This window comes from Gracilinanus agilis, chromosome 3 (genome assembly GCF_016433145.1).
Source record: "Gracilinanus agilis isolate LMUSP501 chromosome 3, AgileGrace, whole genome shotgun sequence".
In the NCBI taxonomy this organism is placed as follows: Eukaryota; Metazoa; Chordata; class Mammalia; order Didelphimorphia; family Didelphidae; genus Gracilinanus; species Gracilinanus agilis.
The window spans coordinates 132,596,899-132,621,405 of NC_058132.1; the positions used below are offsets into that span (position 1 = coordinate 132,596,899).

Here is a 24,507-nt window from a genome sequence, read left to right on the forward strand (position 1 = left end):
AAGAGAGATGGAAAGAAGCTATAAAGCCATCTGTCTAGTCTAGTACTTTTCTGTCTACATGAGAAACCAAGGCCCAGAGATTAAGTAACTTACCCAGAAGTCGCACAAATGATACAAGTAAGTGGTAGATATATCTGGAATTTGAATCTAGCTCTCTGACTCCAAGTACTGATAAATGGTTGCCAAAATGGAATGGGTCATGAAGTCTTTTCTACCTCATGTAGCACTGGAAATGTTGCTGAAAATTCCTATATTCCTGTTAAATCAAAGAAAAGATAGCTACAAAAAGCAACCATTTCACTAAAATACCTGCTTTAACAAGCCACGAGGTTATCAAATAACAATATATATCTCTGGCAATAATGAGTATCAAGTGGGGTTAAGACTGTAATTTAAACATGTAAAAATAATGAGAAAAACTGTCACCAACTGTCAGCCACTCCTTCTCTGGCTCCTTTTGTCCCATCCTCCTTGCACAAATTCCATCCTTACAAACATTAACAATGATTTAGAAAGTCCCCAGTACTGTGAATATGTAGCCTGACACCAAAGAAATATTGATAAAGTATATCACATTTAATATTATAAAATTTTACTAGAATTGCAATATTGTTACAAATTTTTAAATTCCAAAATCAAATAAACTCAACTGATAAGTCTGCATAAAAAAAAATATTACATAGTATATGGAAGCAAGGAACAGGAGAAAAACATGCAAATGGGAGTTTTTCCCCTCAAAGGAATATATTTAATAATACTTACTGCTGTACTTTCACAATTACGCTCATATTAACCTTACCCAATTCCTGTCTTCCTCAGACACAATATAGAATACCATCTAAATACAGTGGATCATTTTTATTGTGAAAGTTCTTTGCATAACAAAAAAATCTGGGAATTAAATTTGAATTAATGCTAACTAGTCAATTATATAATATCTTAATAACACTGTACATTTGGATAGCACCCTAGATTACAATGTATTTTCATATAATCTCATTTGATTCATTCATTATAGAAGCATGTATTAAATATCTATTATTGATAAGACACTGCTGGGGATAGAAAAACAAAATCAAATCAGACCCTCCCAGCAATACCTTCAAAGCATGGGTATAAGAAAATTGGAGGAATTGGGGAGATTAGAACAGCAAGTGGCTAATTGTGGAAACTGAGTGAACCCCACTGATTTCATTATGTGACAGTTCTGGAACTACCTCTGTTCCTTATCTATTCAATTATGGGCCCAGGCCAAATTCTATTCTGCAAGAAAAATATTCATTTGTGAAAACTGGGAGAAAACTTTATTGCATTGTATGATTCTAGCTTTCTCTGTATGACTGGGAAATTGTACCTGCTGTTAAGAGACCCTTAACCAAGGCCCGAGCTCCTGTTGACCAGAAACAGTCAGATCCTGAGAATGATTTAAGGAGTTTTTATAATTGTATATCTCAAACGATCCATATGGCTTATCTGAAAATTGGCCCCACGGTGATCAATTATTATTTCCATGTTCCTTTGATGGTTGACAGATACTTGGGGAAGACACCTCTTTTCCTGAATTCAAGGGAATTGTAACTATTCCCTCTCCTTCTCACAACTTGGAAAGTCCCTAGCCTTTCATCCAATTAGAAATCAAATTACCTAATGTTGTTTTGTTTCCTTTTAATTGGTATTGATTGTATTTACTGTTTGAAAGTCTTTCCCTTCCAGTTTTGGGGGTCCTGCCCTGAGCTGAGGAAGGAGCTTGGTCCTGATTTGTTAGGCAATTAGGGTGCATTGCTTATTAGATAAGTGCAGAAGATCAAACCTATTTCCTCAGTTATTTTATCTTTTGTCGGTTACATGAGGATACACACATATATAAAAATTCAAAATATATGCAAAGTAATTTCATTAGGAATGGAGATGGAGAGGGCACCGTGAATCCCTGGGAGATCAGGTAAGACTGACCTAACTATAAGAAGAGAAACTCTTGAGTTGAGAATTTATGAAGTAAAGATTAGAAGGGAGTGTATTCCAGGTTTAGGAAACAAGCATGGGGGAAGACATGGAATAATGTGTACAAATAATAATTAGCAAGACAGTTTGCCTGGCACTGTGAGTGCTAATTAATATAAGATAGGACTAATTAATATAAGATAGATGGGAGCTGGATTGTGAAAGACTAAATTTGAATGGAAGAAATTATCTCCACTTTTTAAAAAAATATATAGATAACTATGGATCTGAGAAGTTGAAGGCAGAGGTGTGCTGGAATTAGCTCATACCTCACAAGGGCTGACTGTTAAATCTTCAGTGTGTATTTATGCCACAGAAATGGGCACAAATCAGCATATGACTTGTTTTGTAGATTGTCTAAAGAAATAAAGGGTATGTTAATGCAGATTAAATTTAAAATAGTTTGTGCATACATTTTATTTTTTGAAGTTGGTTGTTAAGACATTTGCCATTATATTCTAGGTTAAAGGGCTTGTTCAACAATATATATGTGTATATACATATACACACACACACATTGAACCTCAAAGGAAGCTCTTCTGACTCTAAGCCAAATTTTCTTTGTTGCCTCTCAAATTGTTTGCATTTAAAAGTCCCTAAGGTTTTGGTCTCACACCCTTATATATTTGTGATGGTGTTTTAAGTAAATACTTCTAGTGAAATGGTAGTCACTACCTGAGAACACAAAATAATTGGATTTAAAATTTGAAGTCTTTAGTCTTTATATCAGTTGCTTCCTACCTCATCTAAGACAAACAACACTCTCATGACAAAAAACAAACAAAAAACATTAATTTAATACAAGTGTCTGAGAATATGTACAGTATTCTGTGTGTTTCATTCTCTTCTGTGGAAACTTCATGGGCTTTTTGATTACTAGTTCTGCCTTCTCTTGGTGGTCTGTTAATTTTTATTGTTGTAGTTATTGTGTATATTGTTCTCAACTCTCTATAAATTTGAAGAATGGATATTGATGCTATAAATATCTCAAATGCCTTTATATTTCAGAAATCCATGATATTTGATGCAAATATTTTTCTGCTCTGTTCCTTTTCCAATTGTTTTCATTGTGCACAAAATCCTTTTACTTTTAAGTGGTCAAAATTTTTATTTTATCCTTTATATTATCTTGTTCCTTGTTGTATTATCCTATCCCTCCATGTGAGGAAATAGTCTTCATGGTTAAAAAAAGCAAAAGACTTCTTAGTCTTGAGAGGGCTCTAAAAGAGGTAGGAGGAGCAAGAGAAAAAGAAAAGAATTAGAATCTGAGGAAATGCCCATTAATTGAGGAATATCAAAACAAAATGTGACATATCAGTGTAAGGGAATATCATTATACCACTAGAAATTACAAAAAGATGTTTTCAGAAACTCCTGGTAGTAAGAACAGATTCAGAGTGACATAAGCAGAACTTGGAAAACAATTTACTAGACAATAATTTAAAGGAAAAAAAAACCTTGAAAGAAAAAAAAAATAAACAAAAAAGCCCTGATCAGTGCAATTACTAACCATGCCTACCTAAAACAATATATGTTACCCACTTGAGGGACTCCAAGGGGAAGAAAGACATACATTCTTGGACATAGCCACTCTGTAAATTCATTTTACTTGACTATGTTTACATGTAATGAGGTTGTTTCCTTTCTTTTTTCTTGTTTTTTTTAATTACAGGGGCTGGATGGGATAGATGAGGGAGGAACCAATAATAGAGATGCCCAGAAAAGGTGAGGAAGAGCATTGAAATCTTTTTTAATGTAGAGAAATAAGCTTAAAAGAAAGTAGATGAACACAATAGTTTTGAAAAATATGGAATTTATTATAGGTATACATATATATCTATGCACATATATGCATGTCTGTACACATGTATATATTTATACATATTTAAAGCAAGCAGCATAAAATGGATATTTAGTTTCATAGTCAATGTTTTTTATGTTGAATATATATGTATGTGGTATTTAAGTTCAGAATTAAAACAAAATTTTCTCCTATGGTTGCAAAAGGTAACTAATTTTATGTTCTCTTCTATCATTTTTATGGTGTGATCTTTATACTCAGATCATGTATCCAATTTGAACTTATTGTGGTAAATATTAGCACAAGTTGTTGGGCTAAGACTTATAAGCCTAATTTTTGCCAAACTTCTATAGCTTCTTCCTTGATGAGGTCCTATCAAATAAGTCCTACTTTCATGGTCCACTGTACTGCCCCCATAGCAGTGTTGCCACATGTGACCATTGCCCTCCAAAGGGAAAAGAACCCCTCGAACCTTGGTGATCTGACAGGACAGAGAATACCCATGAAGGTTCTTCAGAACAATTTTCAGCAAGGACACCACTGAAAAATCAGCAATAAGATTAAGACAGAAAATGCTGAAGGCCAAGAATTTTGCAATAAAGGAAACAAAGGAAGATGAACAACAAATTCTGTAAGATACCTTGAAAATTAAGGATAAATTCCAAGAGCTCCAGACTGAGATGATTAATCAAATAATTGAGCGAAAACATCAAAGAAAAATAGGGAAAAATGGATTTTAACAAGATACTTAATTTTTGCATTGCCAAATCCCTTGTATTTCTCTTCTTCACCCTCCTAGTTATCTCTTACAATAATTTTCCTTAATAACAAATTTCTTTTTTCTTAAACCTTATAAACACATAAAAAATATCTGATGGTTTAAGGGATGTCCTACACTCAAAAGCCTCCCACACCTCTGCAAAAGTATGAGCCACAACTTTCCATTATTTTATGATAGGTGTTCTTTCCATTTGAATTGTTGTATAGGCATTGTGTATTGTGTTCCTGGCTTTGCTGACTTCATTTTGAACCTCTTCAAGTAGGTCTTTTTCATGTTCCCCCGTATTCTTATTTCCCCCTAAAATTAGAGTAATGTTCATTATATTCATGTACTACAGTTTGTCAGCCATTCCCTAATTAATAGGCATTCATTTTGTTTCCAATAGCTTACTATCACAAAAAATAAGTACCACTATAAATATCTTTGTGTATATGGAACCTTATTTTTTGTCAATGACTCCTTGGGATATATATCTATTAGTGGAATCAACAAAGTTATAGGTATTTTAGTTACTTTATTTCTATTATTCCAATTTGCTTTCCAGACTATTGACAAGTTATTGGTTTGACAGGTATCTTGAAGCAACAGACCCACATGAGAAAAGTCCCAAGAAAAGATCAGTTCTTTCTCTAATTTCCTTCCTGTCTATCCACAGTCACAATAATACGTTGTCTTTAACCAAATGTTTTTAATAAACAGAATTTGCCTCAGTCATAACAGTCTGAATTTAAGTAGCAATTGAGGTAAATGTAAAATCGGAAAACCCAATGTCTGACTAAATGCTAGATGTTTTCCAAAGTGCTCAGAGCAACTGTGACTGAACTCGTAACTTTTTGTCTAAAGTAACCCCTCCCCCTCCCCAGAGATGAAGAGGAGAAAACCATATGGTCCAGAGTAGCCATTACATTGATATTTAGGCTTAAATAAGTGAATTATTTTAACAGTCTTACAAATTAACATTAGTGTGCCCATCATTCCAGGGCACTTCCAACACAGGCTATTTCTGTCTTTTGTCATCTTGGCCAATTTGCAGGGTTGAAGTTGAAACCTCAGGATTATTTTGATTTTCATTTCTCTCATTATTAGAGCTTAAAACATTTTTCCATGTTTTTCAATAATACTCATTTCTTTCAAAAAACGTTTGTCCACATCTTGATGACCCCTTAACAGGTTGTTGGTTTTTTTTCTCAATTACATACAGAAACAATCATTCCAAATTCCCTCCCTTTATCCTCTTTTCTTAGGATGGCAAGCACTTTGACATGGAGTATACATAGCAGTCATGCAAAACACATTTCCATATTAGTCATGCTGCAAAAGAGAACACAGACCCAAAAAAAGTATGCTTCAACCTACATGCAGTCTCCCACCAGTTTTTCCCCTGGAAGTGCGGAGCTTTTTTCAACTTAAGTCTTTCAGAATTGTTTTTTATCATTGAATTACCGAGAATAGCTGTCATTCACAGCTGATACACAATATTGCTGTACTGTGTACAATGATCTAGTTCTCTTCAGTTCCTATGAATCATTTCAGGTTTTCCTGAAATCATCCTGCTTAACATTTTTTACAACACAATTGTATTCCATCAAAATCAAATGCCACAACTTATTCAGCCATTCCTCATAGCTTCAATTTCTAATTCTTTACTACTACAAAAAGGGCTGCTATATACTTTTTTTTTCTTTTTAAAAAAAATCTCTTTGGGATACAGACCTAATACTGGTATTACTCGGTGAAAGGGTACACACAGTTTTATAGCTCTTTGGACTGTTCCAAACTGTTTTCCAAAATTGTTGGAACATTTCACAACTCTTCTAAGAATGTATTGGTAACCCAATTTTTCCACATCTCCTTCAAATTTCTTACTATCTTTTACTGTCATTTTAGCCAGTCTGATAGGTGTCATGGGTACCTCAACTTATACTAATTTGCATTTTTCTAATCAATAGTGATAGTCACTTTTTCACACAACTATAATTTTGCAAAGAAATCACTAAGAAAGATATCTCAAATCTAGCCACCAGTGAGAGAATATAGAAGACTCATACTTCACATCAATAAATCTTACCAGATGATAAAGAAAATGAAGGGATTGTAATTTTAAAATGCAAGACAAAAGAAAAAAGAGGGAATAGCACTAAAACCTATTATATCACTGGTATAGGAGATTCCCAGTTGAGAAAACATGTGCCATTGAAGTCAGCACCTTCTCAGCAACTAAGAGTTTTCGAGTTTTGCCTAGAGCACTGAGAGAGTCAATAAATTGGTGAGAGTTCCACAGCCACATGTCAGACAGGAATTAAACCCAGGTTTGGCTTTCAGAACAGCTCTTTAACCCCTAGGTCACAATGCCACTTGGGAAAATAAAATTTCAGAACAAAAATTTTAAAACAAGTAAAGTTAACCTCAAAAACCATGTGTCTAAAATCAAAGCAACCTGTTGTGACACTATGCCAGTACAGGGACTAAGGAAGTTGGAAAAGTAGGCTAGATATTCCAGGAGTGACTCGGGGCCATTCAATCCTACCCTTTCTGCAGATGTCCTTGGAAAACAGTAAAGGAGTAAATTCCAAAAATCAAGTGCCTAAGATTACAACAGCCATAACAACTATAAGGTTACTATGTGCTGGTATAAAGAATGTGAAAACATCTGGAATGAGCCAGTGAGTTAGTATTTGGTTACTTTTTTTTAGTAAAAGTTGCCTTATAAAATTATGGAGGATTCTTTCACTATTCTTTTCATAGCTGTTTTCTGAATTTGCAGAGATTATTCACTAATGTTTTGATATGTTTGGGGAGGAAGGTATACACAGCAAACCCATCTCTCTACCATCTTTCCAAGATATTCTAACTTTTATTCTTGAGTATTTCTAATTATTGGAAAGTTATTCTTTACAGCTGGTACTAATTTTGCTCTCTGAATAAAAAATTCTACTTCCAAGTCAGTTATGAAAATATTTTAATTTCATCTTTCCCCACTTTCCTCACATGTCCTCTAAACTAACATTCTTGTTTTTCTCCAATGTTCCTCTAGAAATGGTTTCTAGCAGCCTGACAATTTTGGATTCTCTCCATTTTCCATAAAAGTGTAGGGAGACCCTTATTCTGAACATAATACTCCTAACCAGCACCAAGTACAGTATGGCCATAAGAGACCTTAAGTTCAACCCCATAATTTTATTGATAAGAAATCTGAGGCTCAAGGAATTTAAGAGATTTGACCAATATCACACAGGTAGCAAAATGGTAGAGCCAAGATTCAAACAAATTCTCTTGTAAGACATGTAGGCTAATGAAATGAAGAAACACATAACAGTTCACAACTAAACCAATCTTGTGGAACAATTTATTAAAAGTATCATCCTGGCTTATACCGGAATGTATAACCATAGTTATAATAGCCTTCCATTAGACTACATGACCTAGAAACAATTGTTTTATTCCTAAATGATGACAAATACTTTACGAAGGTACTAATTTTAAAAACAACATAGTGATTAATATGAATTTATTTGACCTACAGAGTTTACAACATAAATTGTATATGAGAAATATCAATATTAAGACATATTGAGAAATGATACTGACTGAAAGACTTTAGAACATCATGGCTTCTAGTCCTTCTTCCATAAACTTCTTATAAATTGCCATGAACTTTGCCACAAATGCTTCCAGGTGATAAATAGCTTTGCTGCCAAGTTGAAGACGATGTTCATAGTAAGCTGCCATCTGTGCAACTTCCCCTTTCAGTTGTCCATCACAATTATTTAAAAGTTCTGAAAGAAGGCCCTAAAGAGAAATAACTAGTAATTAGGAAGAAACATTTCTAAAACGCCAATTTCCCTTCATTCTTCTAAAAATTTCCTACCTCTTCACAGTTTTTATGTATAATATCTGCTGATAAAATGTACACACAAATCATAATTACAAATTCAAATGAAAAAACTCAAGTAGCACTGAAATTTTCAAATAATACACATTTCACTTAAAATAAAAGTTTCTATGTACATTGTACAAGTGGCTATCTTCACCTTCTGTTACATGACTATAATAGCCAAACTGGTCTCCTTTGCCCCCCTCTAATTAGTCCTCCACATAGCTGCCATACTGATTTTTCTTCTATGATGATCTGACCATGGAACTCTTTTATTTGCTAATTTTCAATGGCAACCTATTACCTTTAGGATAAATATAATGCATTTCACAGCCAGGCCCAAACCTATCTTTTCAGTCTTCTTATAACATTATTTCTATTCCCACACTGTACATTCCAATTAAATTTTCCTTCTCTGTCCATCATATATGGCATTCTACCTCCTGTCTTGTGAGTCTTTGTACTGGCCACCCTCCATGCCTGAAATATACTACACTTTCTCACCCCTGTCTCAAAGACAATCTCTCCCTTCCTTCAAAACACAACTTTAGCAAGTTTCTACACAAAGCCCTTCCTGATCCCAAATGCTAATGTCTTTAATTTCCTTGTATATATTCTGTATATGCTTTAGAATATATAGGTCTTCCCCTAATATAAGCTCCTTGAGAGCAAGGCTAGTTTCATTATTTTTTGTCTTTGAACCCCTAATGTCTAACATAATCCTTGGTACAAAATAAGTGCTTAATAAATGCTTATTGATTAGTTGAAGAAAACATAAATATATATAAAACTTTTGGCCAACTAACATACTGCCTCCTATAAATACATCACTTCCCAAGAGAACTGTTCTCTAAGTTTTGCAAATAAGTAAACGATTTTTGTTTAATAGAAAGAACAATCACTCTGGAATCAGAGGACCTGGATTCAAACCCCACCTGTGATTCTTACTTTGGGCAAGTCATTTACCCTTCCTTGGCCTCAAGTTTCTAATATGTAAAATAAAAGAGGTTAGACTAAATCCAAGTTCCTGAGTTTTCTTTTGGCTCTAAATCTAACTATTCTATGGTCTGAAGGGAATTTCTAGTATGGGGATTTTCTCCACTAAAGCAGACAGAAATGTAGTAGCAAAGTCCAAAGGAGTTTCATAAAAACAACTAATATTTATATAATGCTTAAAAATCTGCAAAAGATTTTACACATATAACTTATCTGATCCTCATAAGAGTAGTGGTATTATTATTATCCCCATCTTATTGATAAAGAGACATCAGCCAAAAGAGGATAAATTAATTATCTAGGATTACCCAGCTAGAATTAAAAGAAAGACTTGCAGCCAGGTCTTCCTAACTCTTAAGTCTATCCATGGTATCACACTGAATCATCTACAATTTACAACATTAAAAAAATTTACATTACTTCAAATTATGCTGTAAATAATTAATAAAGGTATAAAATTAAATCTGTATTCAACATATTTTAAGTAATGTACATTACAGGCAGAAGAAAAGTTTAATCAAGAAAGACACAGGATAATGGGATTTAGAGCTGGGAGGTTTCTTTTAGGTTATTAAATTCAATCTCCCCATTTTAGAAATGAGGATAAAAATACAAAGTGTGACAGAGTTGTAGAAGTCTAGAAAGTAGCAGAGATGGAATTTGAATTCAGGTCTTCTGACTGATAATTTTATCCTTCAAAAGGTAGAAACCATGAAGGGGAAATTCTATTTTGGTTCAGAGTCTCACTAATGGGAAGGAACCAGTTTCTGGGATATAAAAATAATGGCAATCTTGGAGAGAAGTTATCATTCTTTGTGAGAGAGGAAAGGAAATGTGAGCATAATTTAATATTTCCCTAGATTTGTGAAAGTAAATTTCAAAGGGTTCAGAGGAAGGTGAGGTAGAAGCTCAAGAATGAAAATGCTTCAATAAAAAAAGGACATAAAAAGTTCAAGACTGAAATTTTAAATTCATATAGGAAAACAATTCCATTAAAGAGGAAACATGAGATTTGAACTCAGCAACTAACTTAGATTTATTAGGTTACAATTAGGTGAAAGGAATGCTGTAGGTACAGTTTAACAAAAATTTAGAATGTTTTTTTTATTAAAGTATCTCATATTATTCTTATTGACAGGACAGTGAGATATGGATTATATAGAAATAAAATTAAGATGGTTTAAAAAATGGCTCAATGTCATCATGTTCAGAGATCTCTGATGCAGTACCCAGGGATATTTTGGTCTTGTGTTATTTAACATTTTTATTAATTACTTTGATTAAGGTAGAGATTGTATGTTCATCAAATGTTCAGGTGACAGAAAGCTAAGAGGGATAGCTAACACTGGATTGATAGGATCAAAAGGATCTTGTCAGCTAGAGGGCATATATGGGTTCTTAGCCCAGGGTATGTCAATTTGGTTGTTTAAAAAGACTTTAAACTTTACCTAAATAGAACTGATTTTTTTTTTTAATTCAGTGTATTTTGTTTTATTCACTTAAAAACATTACTGTAAGAGGAAGGGTCCATAGGCTTCATCACACCACAAATGAGGTTCAATGGCAAAAACGTTTAGGTTAATTTTTCTTATGTTTCTCTTTGTCCTATGCTAGAGTTAGGTAGTTCAATGGACAGTGCTGGGCCTGGAATCAGTAAGGCTTGAGTTCAAATATGACATTTGACACTTACTATCCATGTGACTCTGAGCAAGTCAATTAATCCCTATTTGCCTCCATTTCCTCAATTGTAAAATGGGAAAAATAAAAATACCTACTTTCCAGGGTTGTTGTGAGGATAAGCAGATATCTGTAAAGCACTTTAGCACAGTAAACAGATGCACGAGGTGCTTAATAAATGCTTATTTCCTTACTTCTCAACAGGTGAAATTCAATAGGAATAAATGTAAAATCCAGCACTTGAATACAATCAACTTCACAAGTATAAGAAAAAGAGACATGCTCAGACAGTAGTTATTCTGAGGATGATCTGAAGTAAGGGGGTGCTACACAATTATATTAGTCAGTAATGTTATGAGTTAGCCAAAAAAAGCTCATGGAATTTTGGGCCTTATTAAGAAAAAAAGTTCCCAGGTATAGAGAAATAACAGTGCACTATACTCTACCCTCATAAGACCTCATGTAGATTACAATGTCTTGAACAATTGCTTCACTATTATAAGAGATATTTGAAATGTAGCATTATATGGAACTGCTTCAATACCATTTTAATCAATTAACTTTTTTCTCTTCATGGGTCACAAATTGAAATGAGATAGCTTAGATGAATTGTAATCTATACCAAGGGACAGAGATCACATATCCAAAGAATTATGAAAGAGGCAGGGCCTATAATGTGTTACCTTTCATTTACAAAATAACATATTGACTGATGGTAAGGTTTGTGATTTCTTTTATTTTGTTCTTTTTGAGCATATAAAGAAATTTAAATGAGTAAGACAGAGAACCAAAGATGTACATGTATAGGCAAAACATAGTAGGTTTGGGTTGAAGAAAACAGTGGCTTGAGGGAAGGAAAAAATCTTCGCATCTCCCCACCCTCAGGGTTCTCTCCCTCAACTCTAGTTTTCTCTCCTTTCTTCCCGTTTTGTATTTCTCTGAGAATCTTTCCCTTTGTTGTTTTCATATTACTTGAAGAATCATAATAAGGATTTGGAATATGTCTTTATAATCCTTATTTTTTTTCATTTTTTTTTTTAAAACCCTTAACCTCCGTGCACTGACCCATAGGTGGAAGATTGGCAAGGGTAGGCAATGGGGGTCAAGTGACCTGCCCAGGGCCACACAGCTGGGAAGTGTCCAAGGCCGGATCCGAACCCAGGACCTCCCGTCTCCAGGCCCGGCTCTCAATCCACTGAGCTACCAGCTGCCCCCTATAATCCTTTTTAATGAATAAAGTATTATGGTATCTGTTCTTAATTTTAAAAACAAGTAAATTAAACATTTTATACTTTTCTCATATAAGGCAAAAAGACAACCAAATTTAACTATATACTGCTATAGAAAATTTTATAACTTATATGTGATCCTCATAATTTTCTTAGTTATCAGATTTCAATAGAAAAAAAATTTCCTTACCTCTGATGTAAAATAAAAATGAAATTAGTAAAAATCCAATTATTTAAAATTAACAACCAAAAATTGTGCCAGGAAACAAAACAAAAATATGTACTTAATTTTTTTTCCCATTATATAATTTTCTAGGGCTATTAAGACTAAAAGACTAGAGATGAGATTACCTTCATTATTATTTCAGGAGGAATGCAATGAGTTAATAGTTCATAAAGTCGTCCACGAATCTCAAGTAGCCTGTTTAAAATAAAAATATAGAAAAATTACAACTTATCACCAAACAATGTTTACAAGCACTTACTTATGTTGTGTTACTCTACAAAGTAGATAATCAGATATGTAAAAGTGAATTATAATTTACTTGACTAAGAATTTTTTACATCTGAGATTTACTGATGAAATCATGTAACAGACAATTCAAATTTCTCTTCTTTGTGAAAAAGTTGGGGGAGGATTCCAAGATATATGAACAACTAAGAGAAATATGTAGAAACAAAAGTCATTCTGCAAAAAAAATGGTCAAAGGATATGAATGAACAGTTCTCGAAGGAATTGAAAACTATTAACAACTATTCAAAAGAATGTTGAAGATCATGAAAGGTAAGAAAATGCAAATTATGATAACTGAACTTTTACCCAGTGAGTTAGAAAATGAGAATCTTCAATGTTGGAAGATACAGAAAGACAATAGAACTAATGCATTGCTAGTGGAGCTGTGAATTAGTGCAATAATTCTGGAAAGCAATTTGGAATTTTATAAATAAAATGACTAAGATATCCATACTCTTTGATCCAGAGATTTCACTGATTGGTATACACCCCTAAGAGGTGACTGACAAAATAAGTTTCAACATAAACAAAAATGTTTGTAGATGTACTCTTTTGTGGTAGCAATGAACTGAAAACAAAGTATGAGGCACAATTAAATAAAATGGCACATGAATATAATGGAATATTACTGTACTGTTAAGAAACAATGAGCATTATGAATACAAAGCAGCATGAAAAAGATTTATATGAACTGGCACAAAATGAAGAAAAGTCAGGAAAACAATAATCAACATAACTACAAAAATGTAAATGGGAAAAATCATAAAACAATTTAAAATAAAAGTTGTAAAATTATATAATACAAACTTGGCCTGAAATAAGTGGCAAGAGAAAAGAAATTTCCCTTTGCAGAGGTATGTTTTTATGGGAGCAATAAGGATTGGAGTGAGGGGGGTAAAAACATGGATATATTACATAGAACATCAGGAGTTGTTGGTTTTACTGATTTTGTTCTTTTACTTAAAAATTCTGTTATAAGGAATGATTCTCTGGGAGAGAGAAAGAAAGAAGGATATAGGGGGATATATATTTTTAAAATTTTCTTCTATATCACTTTCATCAGAGAAAAATTCATATTTTTTGCCACTTTGATTTTAATTAACTATACATGCTACAATTTCCAACTTTTTCTACAATAGTAAAGATTTACAAGTTGTGACAATAATTTAAATGAATTTTTATCCACTGATTTCCATAATAATTTCAAGGATTCTCTTTCTTCAGTGTCTCATTCAAATGGCTACAAGCCTCTTCAATACCAGCTTTGCATTATATTTCAAAATACAGTAATAGTAAACGGAGTTGAAGGTGCCACTCCAAACATGATCTTTCTGTTTGATGCCAAAATACACTAATGGGTTAAGGGAAAACAAAATAAAATATTATGCCATAAAAAATGATGAAAGAGCTGGATGTGATGGCATCCATCTATAATCCTTGCTACTAGAGTTCTGAACTGCAGTAAAGCTAAAGCTGCACTGGTGTCCATACAAAGTCTGGCAAGAATATGGGGAACCTCAGGAGCAAAGGGCAAAGAGCAAAGAAAGGTGACATAGCCTAGGTTGGAAACAGAGATCAAAGCCTCTATGCTGATCAGCAGTGGGATTAGCCCAATTAGCCCAATTCCAGACTGGGTAGCATAGTGAGATAGGAGCAGAATCAATACAATTCATATAATCAATGTACTGACCAACTTTGATTTACAGACCAATGATAAAACATATTATCTACTTTTCTTAAGTGAGGTGATAGAACTCAAGTTGCTAGGTGGCATGCATATATATTTTTGAATACAACCAATATGGGACTATGATTTACTTGAGTATACATATTTGTAGCAAAATTTTGATATTTTTTCCTCCTCAACTGAAAAGAGAGATGGGAAATTATGATAGGGCAGCCAAAAAATAAAAGAGAAAGCAAAGAAAATGAAAAAGAATGCATTGGGGAAGTGGATGAGGGATTTGAAAGTTTTTCAAATGTACAGAAGAAAATGAAATCAGAGACAAGCAAGGCAGCTCCAAAAGCAATAAGGTGAATTTATTCAATACTTTAAAAGAAAAAGTATTGTAAATAATAGAACTTTGCAGTTTCATTAAAAAAGTCTCTGATGGGTGATTAGTAGAAAGAATGTCTTCCTAAGTTTCTAAGACTTGAACAATCTACAAATTAAGGAATCCTGCCACAGTATTACAAAGCACAATCAAGTCTCTCTTATTTGTAAGTTATGAACCTAAATAGTACCAATATAATAAAACAAAATTATAACACAAGAAATAAAAATATGTTAAGATTGAGATTACTGGTGGTATCACTTAACAATGCTGAGACCACTTAATGCTTCAATTACTTTAATCTGAAAAACTGGTTCATAATCAGCCATATAACTTTGATATAAACTTATCCTGTTCATTTTTAAATAATGAGAATTTATCTTGCATTGTGTATGTTAGAATGAAAATCTGGCTTCTAGGGTAGCATAGTAAACTAGAATCAAGGTCATAGTCACTTAAGAAAAAAAATCAAAGATTCAGATTGGTGGTAGCAGTTCATCATTCCTTTCTCCTATCAAAGGAGAAAAAAAATTGGCATCATTTGTACAAATTATCAACCATAGTTGCCTTCCACTCTTTTCACTGAACAACTAAGAATGCTTTTTATATAACACAATGGAAGTAACACCGACATCATCAGTTTTAGGAAGAAACAGCAGTACTTCTCCATTATATAAGTATGTTTATTAGTTGCCAAGATCTCTTAAGAAAATTACAGGAAAAGATACCAACAGCCAGAACAGTTATGTAAAACAGCAATAAACTGATGGTAACAAAATGTGGCTATGGGACAAATCTATCAATTAAAGGCAAGAACACTGCCAATATCCTCTAAGTATAAAGCTAACAAAATTTCTCATGAGTCAATTAACCATCTAACATACAAAACTAACTTTCTTTTAAAAATAAAATCAAGAATACAAACATCCTAAAAAGATCTCAATATCCTTTGTGAGGAATGCTAGACAAGATTTTTTGAATGAATGTCATTTTTCAAATGACATAAATACCTTATAAACATAACTTCCTTTTTAAGAAGTCATTCCCTAAATAGATATTTTGGTGGTATGAACAACGCAGGCAATAAGTCTAAAGACCAGGGTCAAAGTCTTGACTGTGTCACAAACTAGTTTTGGTGACTCTCAGCAAGTCCTTCAACCTGTCTGGCCTTCAATTTAAAGGTTCACATTAGCTCTAATAGTCTATGATTTTAAAGATATGTATTACTAAATAGAAATTAAAATGTTAACTAAAACTTTAAATGTCCAAGATTTAATATAAAAATTATAACATTATGTTAAGTATAATTATAATCTAATTTGGAGGATGGCCAGTGTCCACTTATAGCATGTTTGTCATTTCTTTGAAGTATCCCACATATGGGACACCAGAAGAAATGGTTCACCAACTTCACCGACAGGAGCAGAATGTAGTATACAGAATTGGGGGTTATAGTTTTTTTTCTAGCTTTGGCTGAGTTCCAAAAAGTTAGAGGTTTTAGAATCTTGAGGAGAGGCAGTTGACTGGATCTTCCGTGAAGGGAGGAAGTCAATGAGCGAGCTCTTAGATTATCTAGCTTCAATATTGAAATTTAGCCTAGCATTGATATATTTACTTAAGAAATTATTATTTTAGGTAGACCCTTTATATCTTCCTTTCCCAATACCACCCTGCCTTCCCTCCCTTACCTTAGTGGCTGTGGAGTTTATAAGGAGAGAAATTAGAGAGGAGTTAAATCTGTGAAGAGTTATCTAATTGATAGCATTATTTATAATTTAATCAAATCACTTTTATTCCCTTTAGATAGCATTTTGTAAAACTGAGTAAGGCAGGTCCTTGCTCAGATTCCATCTTTATTTCCCTTCCCCCACCTGAGGTTCCTGAGATAACTGATAGGGCTTTCCTTTAATCCACCTTCCTAACCAACATCCTTCAAACAATTAAACCCTTTGTGTTTCAATAGTTCTATTTAGTGTAATTTGTCTGTTAGTTATCAAGAGCGGAGAAGAGGGAAAGAGACAACATACTCTGGGCTCAGAGGGTAGCTGGGCATCCATCTTGAAAGGAAGGTGTTACTTCAAAATAGGTCCCTTCCTGTGAAATTAACTAAAGCCTGTTTGTTAATTTCAGTCTAGTCTATTACCCTCAGCTTGTGTTTGAGTCTAAGTCCCAGTCTGTAAGCCTGCTGTGTTAGCCTGTTTAGTTTAACTTCTTTCTCCCAAGAAGATCTCTGTTTCCCTTCTGTGTTATACTCCTGACTTCAGTCCTATATTACCCTGAATCTCCTTTAATCCCAGCCTACCTGTAGCCTAGTCTATCCACTTACCAAGTCTCCAACATCCTCCTTTCAATTACCTTATCCCAAACACCTTTCCTTTAATTACCCCCATAACATTCCAGGAGCAGAAGGAATGATTTTAAAAAACCCTTCCATAGATGTTGCTCTTTTCTAACTTAGAATTAATAACCTTCAAGGCTGAGACACTTCTCTATGGAAAACTATTTTTGGTTATTTTGAGAATTAAACTAGTTTACTTGGCAAAACAGGCCAAAAGAGACCTTTCTGTACCCTTATTATATATTATAGCTATGTTCTTTGCATGACTAGAAGTCAGGGAAGATGGAAGTATATGATGAAGAAATAGTAAGTCAGCTATTTGTTTCATGTGAGAAATACAAAAGAATTTCAAGTGACTTCCACTAGTGGTTATAAGTTATATATAATTTCAGTACATCAAGAGTTTAATTAAAGTGTTTGTTTATGATCTATTTATAGCCAATACTTTTGAATTACTAGATTCCTGAAAGCTAATCTAACCAAATTCTTCAAGGTCTTAAATACAGATTAGTTGCTGTTAAGTCATTTCAATTGTGTCTGACTCTTAGTGACCCCTACTTGGGGTTTTCTTGGTAAAGATACTGGAATGGTTTGCCATTTCCTTCTTTAGCTCATTTCAAAGAAGAGGAAAGTGAGGCAAACAGGGTTAAATGACTTGCCCAGGGTCACACAGCCAATTAAGAATCTGAGGCCAGATCTGAACTTAGGTTTTCCTGATACCAGGCAGATGAGGCCTAAATCTTAATTTAAAATTGTGTTAAAACGATATAAGACCATAGAAAATTCTAAAATTCCTAACTACTTTAATGTTAAGATTTTGCTCTCTTGCATATTACTTTTAAAATATTTAAAAGTTAAACTGTTTACCTTTGAGGAGTCTGTTGACTGACAATAGCATTTGCAGTCTCCCTCAAATACACTTCCCAATCTGTCTCAGGGATATCTTGATCGGGAGCAAAAGGGTACCTACACGACAAAAAAAAAAAATCACTTTGTATTTTGGAAACTGACATAAAAATATACATGCTTTTACTGCAAAAAATTAGCTCTATTAACTTCTCTTTTAGACTCACTGTTGAACCCTGCAGGCTTCACACATAAGCAGGGCTTTCCTGAGATTTCTACAGGATTTCTCTGCAAGCCTATGAGCCAGCTCTGAAGGAAGATTCAGACCTTCTTTCTTGCATACAGTGGATAACACATGGCAAATCTATGAAGAAGACGGTTAATAAAACTACAGCCAAAGAGAAAAATCACCTTCTCCTAGATAGTACAACACCCACTCAAGAACATTTTTATAAGTCCTTCAACGGTAACTCATGAGGTTTTGTATTTGTTTTTAACCAGAGAAACTTTTAACAAAATGAGCTCATTCTGATTCAATTAATAATAAAGGTATTCACTATTACTGCTTTATAGAATACGTTTCCAAGCTAAAGGGCTATTTGATACCATAAATGAACATTTTTACTGATAATTACAGAAACTATATGATAATTATATAAGAAAAATACTGAGGAAAAATCTAAAAAAATCTTATTTTAAATTCCCTTTTCTATATAACCAGGGACCCACATCCCTTCTGCACTACAACAGTCCTTTTTACTATCTATCTACTCCACAAGAGCTTTAATTAATTTCATATGATCTCTACATGCAAAAGACATACACTAAATTAGTAAAGCTTGATCTCTAAATTTATTACCCACTACAACTCATACTAGCCAAGTAAATAGGATTAATGCATTAAGTTAGAAGAAAAGTGTTCATTTAATCTATCCAATTCTAATGACTGTAGTAAGAGGGTCTCTCTTCCATGGTAAAGAGAAAGGTAGTAAAAAAAGGTTATGAACATTCAGATTTTAATAAGTTCGTAGTAAAGTTATGTAATAAAGTTTAATAAGTTCAAAGTAAACTTAAATCAGGGGTATTCATGTCCACATTCATGTGGCAAAGAACATTACAAATGTCCAAGAAGTAGTACTTAAATCTTTCAAAAAAATATATTTTATGTTCCAAGTTAACTTACATCTTCAATGCTGGGAGCAGGAACACGAACGGCAAGGCACCTACTCCGAATAGGGGGGATTACTTTTGATGTAGAATTACAACACAGGATTAACCTGCAAGTAGACATATATTTTTCCATGGTTCTACGCAAGGCATGCTGAGCATCTTTGGTAAGTTTATCAACTTCAGTCAGTAAAACCACTGAAACAAACATTTAAAAAGCATAACATCATTAAAATGAATTAACTCAAAAAGGAAGTCTCCGTATGGTTTCCCTTTCTTTACCAAAGGTCAGAAAATAAATTGTTTGAGGGGCAGTGGTTAGCAAAAAGGTATGTACCACCTTCCATAATGGTTAACATAAAATATTTATGATTCTCAAATACTATAATGGCAGATATTATATATCTTTAGATGGGTTTTTTTTATTGAGTTAAGTGAGGTTTGTATTCTAGATGCACCTGGAACCTTACACAATTCACTTAATCTCTCTGGGCCTCAAAGCATTCATCACTAAATTCGAGGGACATAAAGGGGGTGTAGACCAGATAATTTCTAACATCCTTTCTTCCTTTTAATTTTGTTATTAGTTAGCATTCTACAAAATATAGAACTTGGATACCATGAAGAAAAATTATCTGGTAAAATGTATTGCTCGTTTAACCTATTATGATACTTCCTCTTGTGTTTTGATAAGAAATTATAAGTACTTCAGGTAATATAATTCTAGAATTTTCATTTATACCACCATATGTGGCAGCAATAATAACATTTATTTCAAAGACATAAAAATGTAGTTAATCAAATAAGAGTTCTTCCTATTAAAATGCATCATATTTATGCCTATCTTGGTACACAGAAGGCATTTAAAATATTCTAATACAATCTCTTGTACTTCTTACATATTTCTACCATGGTGGTTTGCTTTATTCTTACCACTAATATTTAAGGTTTCTCTGAAATTTCCTTATTCTCAAACACCAGCAAGGCTAATCTAATTTAAAAGGAGAAATACTAGGATGAGCAGAGAAGATACATCAAACACATATACCTCTATCCTCCAACAACAAAAACAGATTTCTTCCATTTACAACAGCAAAACATACTTTCTTCATTCACTTCCCAGTTAATAAAATGTCAGCATAGGTTTGTATGCATTTTCTACTTTGTAAATGGAAACATTATTATCGTATATCTTCTTTGAGCCTCACAATATCCTCATAAGATAAGCAAACCAAATATTCATTCCTATTTTAGAGCAAGGATGGCCTCAGGGATAAAGGGACTTGCCCAAGGACGCACATCAGTAATGAAATGTACAACAGAGACTTTTGACTTACAGTCCAATGTTCTTTATTAATTTATGATATGATACCTCTAATATTAATGGCTTTCTAATGTTCTGAGTTGTTTTTCTAGTAATAGAGATGGATTTACAAACTCCATTCTTATTTTCTCATCAGTCCATGTTAGAACTAAAGCATTTTTTAACCCAAGCTTTTCACCCAGAAATAAAAGTTAAACAATAATAGCTAAACAATAGCTAAAATGTATATAGCACCTCAAGGTTTACAATCCCAATCTATCTAATATATCAGTTTGACCCACATAACTCAGTGAGGGAGTTAAACTGTTATTATCACCTCTATTTTAAAGACAAAGAAATAGGATTAAAGTGTTAAATAGCTATTTGGGGGTTACATAGTTAGTAATTTTGTAAGGCAGGATTTAAACTCAGGTCTTACTAATTAAATCTGGCTCTTTAAGCAAACACTTGAATACATGATTTTAATTATAATGCTTTATTTTAAACTAGGCTTCATTTTTTCCCCAACCTGATAATTAGTTGAACTTTGCTCTCTCTTCCTCACCAAAAGAAAAAAAACCCTCATTATTAACTAATAGTAATTTTTTAAGGCAGTTCCATCCGGCATCTGAATCAACAGCTCAACATTTTACTGAAAGGGTAAATAGTGTTTTTTCAAAAATACCATGAAAGATGATAGAGGGTCTTGTTTTAATTTTAACAATATACAATTAGTAGATGAAGGAGAGAAGTAATAGCACTCAAGATGAATTGAGAGGATTAGGAAGGAGAATGTGAAGACCTTGAAAGAGTGGAATTTCAAGTGAAGCTATGCCAATACAAGTGTTCATTTTCCTGATGGAATGTGAGCCCTATAAGCACCATGCAATAAGATCCTACAGGTGATATGGAACTTTGTTCAGGAGAACAACTGCTATGGAAAAGAATACTGACCCTATCACTCTGGTTTTATTGATACTCTGGGATAAAAGCTCATTCACCCTCTACCAGTTTTGATTCTGGTTAAGAGTTCTCATTAAGAAGTTCACCAGGCCTAGAGATGGGATGTCCTAGGTTCAAACGTGGCCTCAGACACTTCCTACCTGTGTGACCCTGGGCAAGTCACTTAACCCCATTGCTTAGCCCTTACGGCTCTTCTGCCTTAGAACTGTAAGGGTTAAATTAGGAGTTATGACAAAATAGGAGAGCAGCTTTTAATAATATAAGTTTTAATGAGAATATAGTAGAGTTGTAAATTAATATTATCCCTTTAAGCCAGAGAAAAGAGAATTTCTAGCAGTTTTTAATAATTTAATTAAAATACAGATAGTAAAAGAAAACAGTAAAATGAATATAGTAAAGGAGAGAAGTATAGGAAAGAGGTAGAGAAAGAAAATTCCCTAATGTCTATACTAGTTATTCTAAAACTACCTATAATTACTACCTAAAACTGCCTATATCTACCTATAATAACAACCACCAACTGATCACCAAGTCACACCCAGCAGCCAACTTCCCCACAACTGCCAGTCCTGTCAGCAGCTGACCAACCCCACCAATCAACAGTGGCAGCCTTTTACCCCTCTTTTTAATCTACCTCCCTCTCTCTATCCTTCCTCCTTCCTATCTCTATGGTTTCTCCTTCTTTTCACTGTGTGCTGGTTAATCTCTACACATCTCTATGGAAGAGGACCAGGTCTCCTGTTAAATTAAAAAAGGAATAAAGAATTCCTTTTTATAGAACCAATACATAGTATTGACTCTAACATGGAAGGTAAAGGTTTAAAAAAAAGAAGAAAGAAAGAAAAAGAAAAAAAAGAAGTTCCCTAATTAATGACATCACATTTTCATGTGTTGACATTTTATCATAAACTTTTGCTAACTTTGGATATAAACAACATTTCTCATAGATGTGAATAGAGAAAAATAACAAAGGCACTCCCAAAGGAGCCTGTGTAAAGCATGAATGTACATGAGCAGAAGGCAAAAAGCACAATAAAGCAAAGCAAAAGTACAGTAAAAGGTTATTTTTTTTAAAACAAAAATCTGTGCATTATAACTCAGCAAGTACACAGAGAAATATTATTTGTGCTTTTTTTGTAAACAATAAGATATTATGAAGCAAGATACCATAAGTAGATCTCTTTGTAAATTTTAAGGCACTACTTATTAGCTATTATAATTTTGTTACTATTATATTTCTCTTCATTGTTTTTCAACAAGTCCTTGGCAAAAAGCCTAAAAATAGCAAAACACAGATAAATGAATGTATAAAAAAATTATCCTCAACATCATTAAATTTTCCATGACATTTTATCTTGTATATATAATATTCTCAAATTTTGAATAACACCATTTCTCACTTCCCAAGGCTGGTTCATTATTTATGTACCTTTAAATTCTCTTTGGGTGCTTGTCTCAAGTTGCTGTGATTGTGCTACTGTTTTCAATAATTCTTGAATTACCACCCGATCACTATTTCCAGCATCACTACATTAAAAAAAAAAAAACACCAGAAAAGATAATGTAACAATTATTTTTGTTGGCTTTGTTGATTTTGTTTTCCAGTACCCTGTTTTTCACAGTTGAGTTTTTACAGTGAGAAAAAGGGCAGCAAACAAATGCCCAAAGATCAGTTGGTCTAAAAACTAGTAAATGGTATTAAATCTTCTTGAAACTGCCCTTCTGAATTCCGTGACCCCAATGGTGTTTCTTCATCTAGTCATATGTTGCAGAAATTGTGAAAAGAAAGATAAGGTTTCCATTCCCTAATTGTGGCATAAAGTTAATTTTTCTTGAAGGCCATAGCAATAAAGTAGAAGCTCTGACAGATCCTTGTTATAACATCCTATACTGTTAGGTTATGACCTATACATCTGCATTCTGAAGACTAACCTAGGTAAGTTGAAAAAGGCTCATCCTCAGTTTGTCCAAGGTTGATGATTTTGGGGTTTTTTGCCATAACTTTCAATGACTTAAGTTATAAAGAAGTTATTTCCATCAGTGAAAGGGCAGGGCAGTTAAGATAACAAATACTTGAAACACTGAAATGATATACATGTTACTAATTCTTTACCTCTGTGTTTAGGATACTTAAAAAGCTCTGAATATTAGAGTATTAATTTCTAACATAGGGTCTAGGTCAAAATCCAATGGAATACAAAAAGAAAATATTGAAATTGTAACTTCTTGTTACAATTATTTCTTACTTTAAAAAATAAGAAAATATTACTAACATTTAAAATGTAGAATAGCACTGGTACTCACACTCAAGTTATATGTAAAATGGCCACATGTCATTTATGGAAAATGACATATCGTGAGGGAAGAGTAAGTTTGACAACGTAGAAGATTTGAGAGGTACCCACACTCATTCATTTTAGAGTATTATATTACAATTTACTCCTGACCTCTTATAAGGATTTACAGATATTTCAAGTTTTAACTAAGTTATCCCTGACAAAATGGACAAGAGACTTTAAAAAGCCTTCCAGCTAAAAAAAAAAAATATGGTTTGAAGAATATACTAATAATGAGGGAACAAAGAACAACAATAACAACAAAAGAACAGACAACATTTCTATATCTGCACTAATTGTATGCACTAATCAGCCACATTTAAAAAATGACTATTCAGATCTAATAAAATAAATTCAAACTTGAGAAAAAATAAAATTATAAAGATTTTAAATAATGATTGGCCACCAAATTGGTAAAGACAAACTTCATTCTAAGTATATACTATGCCTTGAAATATGGGTTAATGAGAAATTTAAACCATCACCATTAACAAGACATTTAAAAATTAAGTTTTTGTTAGTGAAAATGTGTCACCTATTTTTTTTAAAAAAACCCTCTCATATCTGCATACAAACTTATTTTATATATATATATATATATATATATATATATATATATATATATAT

General features: G+C 33.1%; 1 protein-coding gene across 1 annotated transcript in view; it reads right to left on the reverse strand.

Moving 5' to 3' along the window:
- Positions 1-8,074: 8,074 nt before the first annotated feature.
- RFC3 (replication factor C subunit 3) overlaps positions 8,075-24,507 on the reverse strand; it is a 34,997-nt gene continuing 18,564 nt past the window's right edge. Inside the window, exons 4-9 of the mRNA XM_044668959.1 lie at positions 22,974-23,071; positions 19,295-19,476; positions 18,339-18,475; positions 18,133-18,231; positions 12,711-12,780; positions 8,075-8,372 (exon numbers count right to left, since the gene is read on the reverse strand). Of these exons, the coding sequence (XP_044524894.1) occupies positions 8,181-8,372; positions 12,711-12,780; positions 18,133-18,231; positions 18,339-18,475; positions 19,295-19,476; positions 22,974-23,071 (778 nt within the window). The 3' untranslated portion in view covers positions 8,075-8,180. The remainder of the gene's footprint in view (positions 8,373-12,710; positions 12,781-18,132; positions 18,232-18,338; positions 18,476-19,294; positions 19,477-22,973; positions 23,072-24,507) is intronic.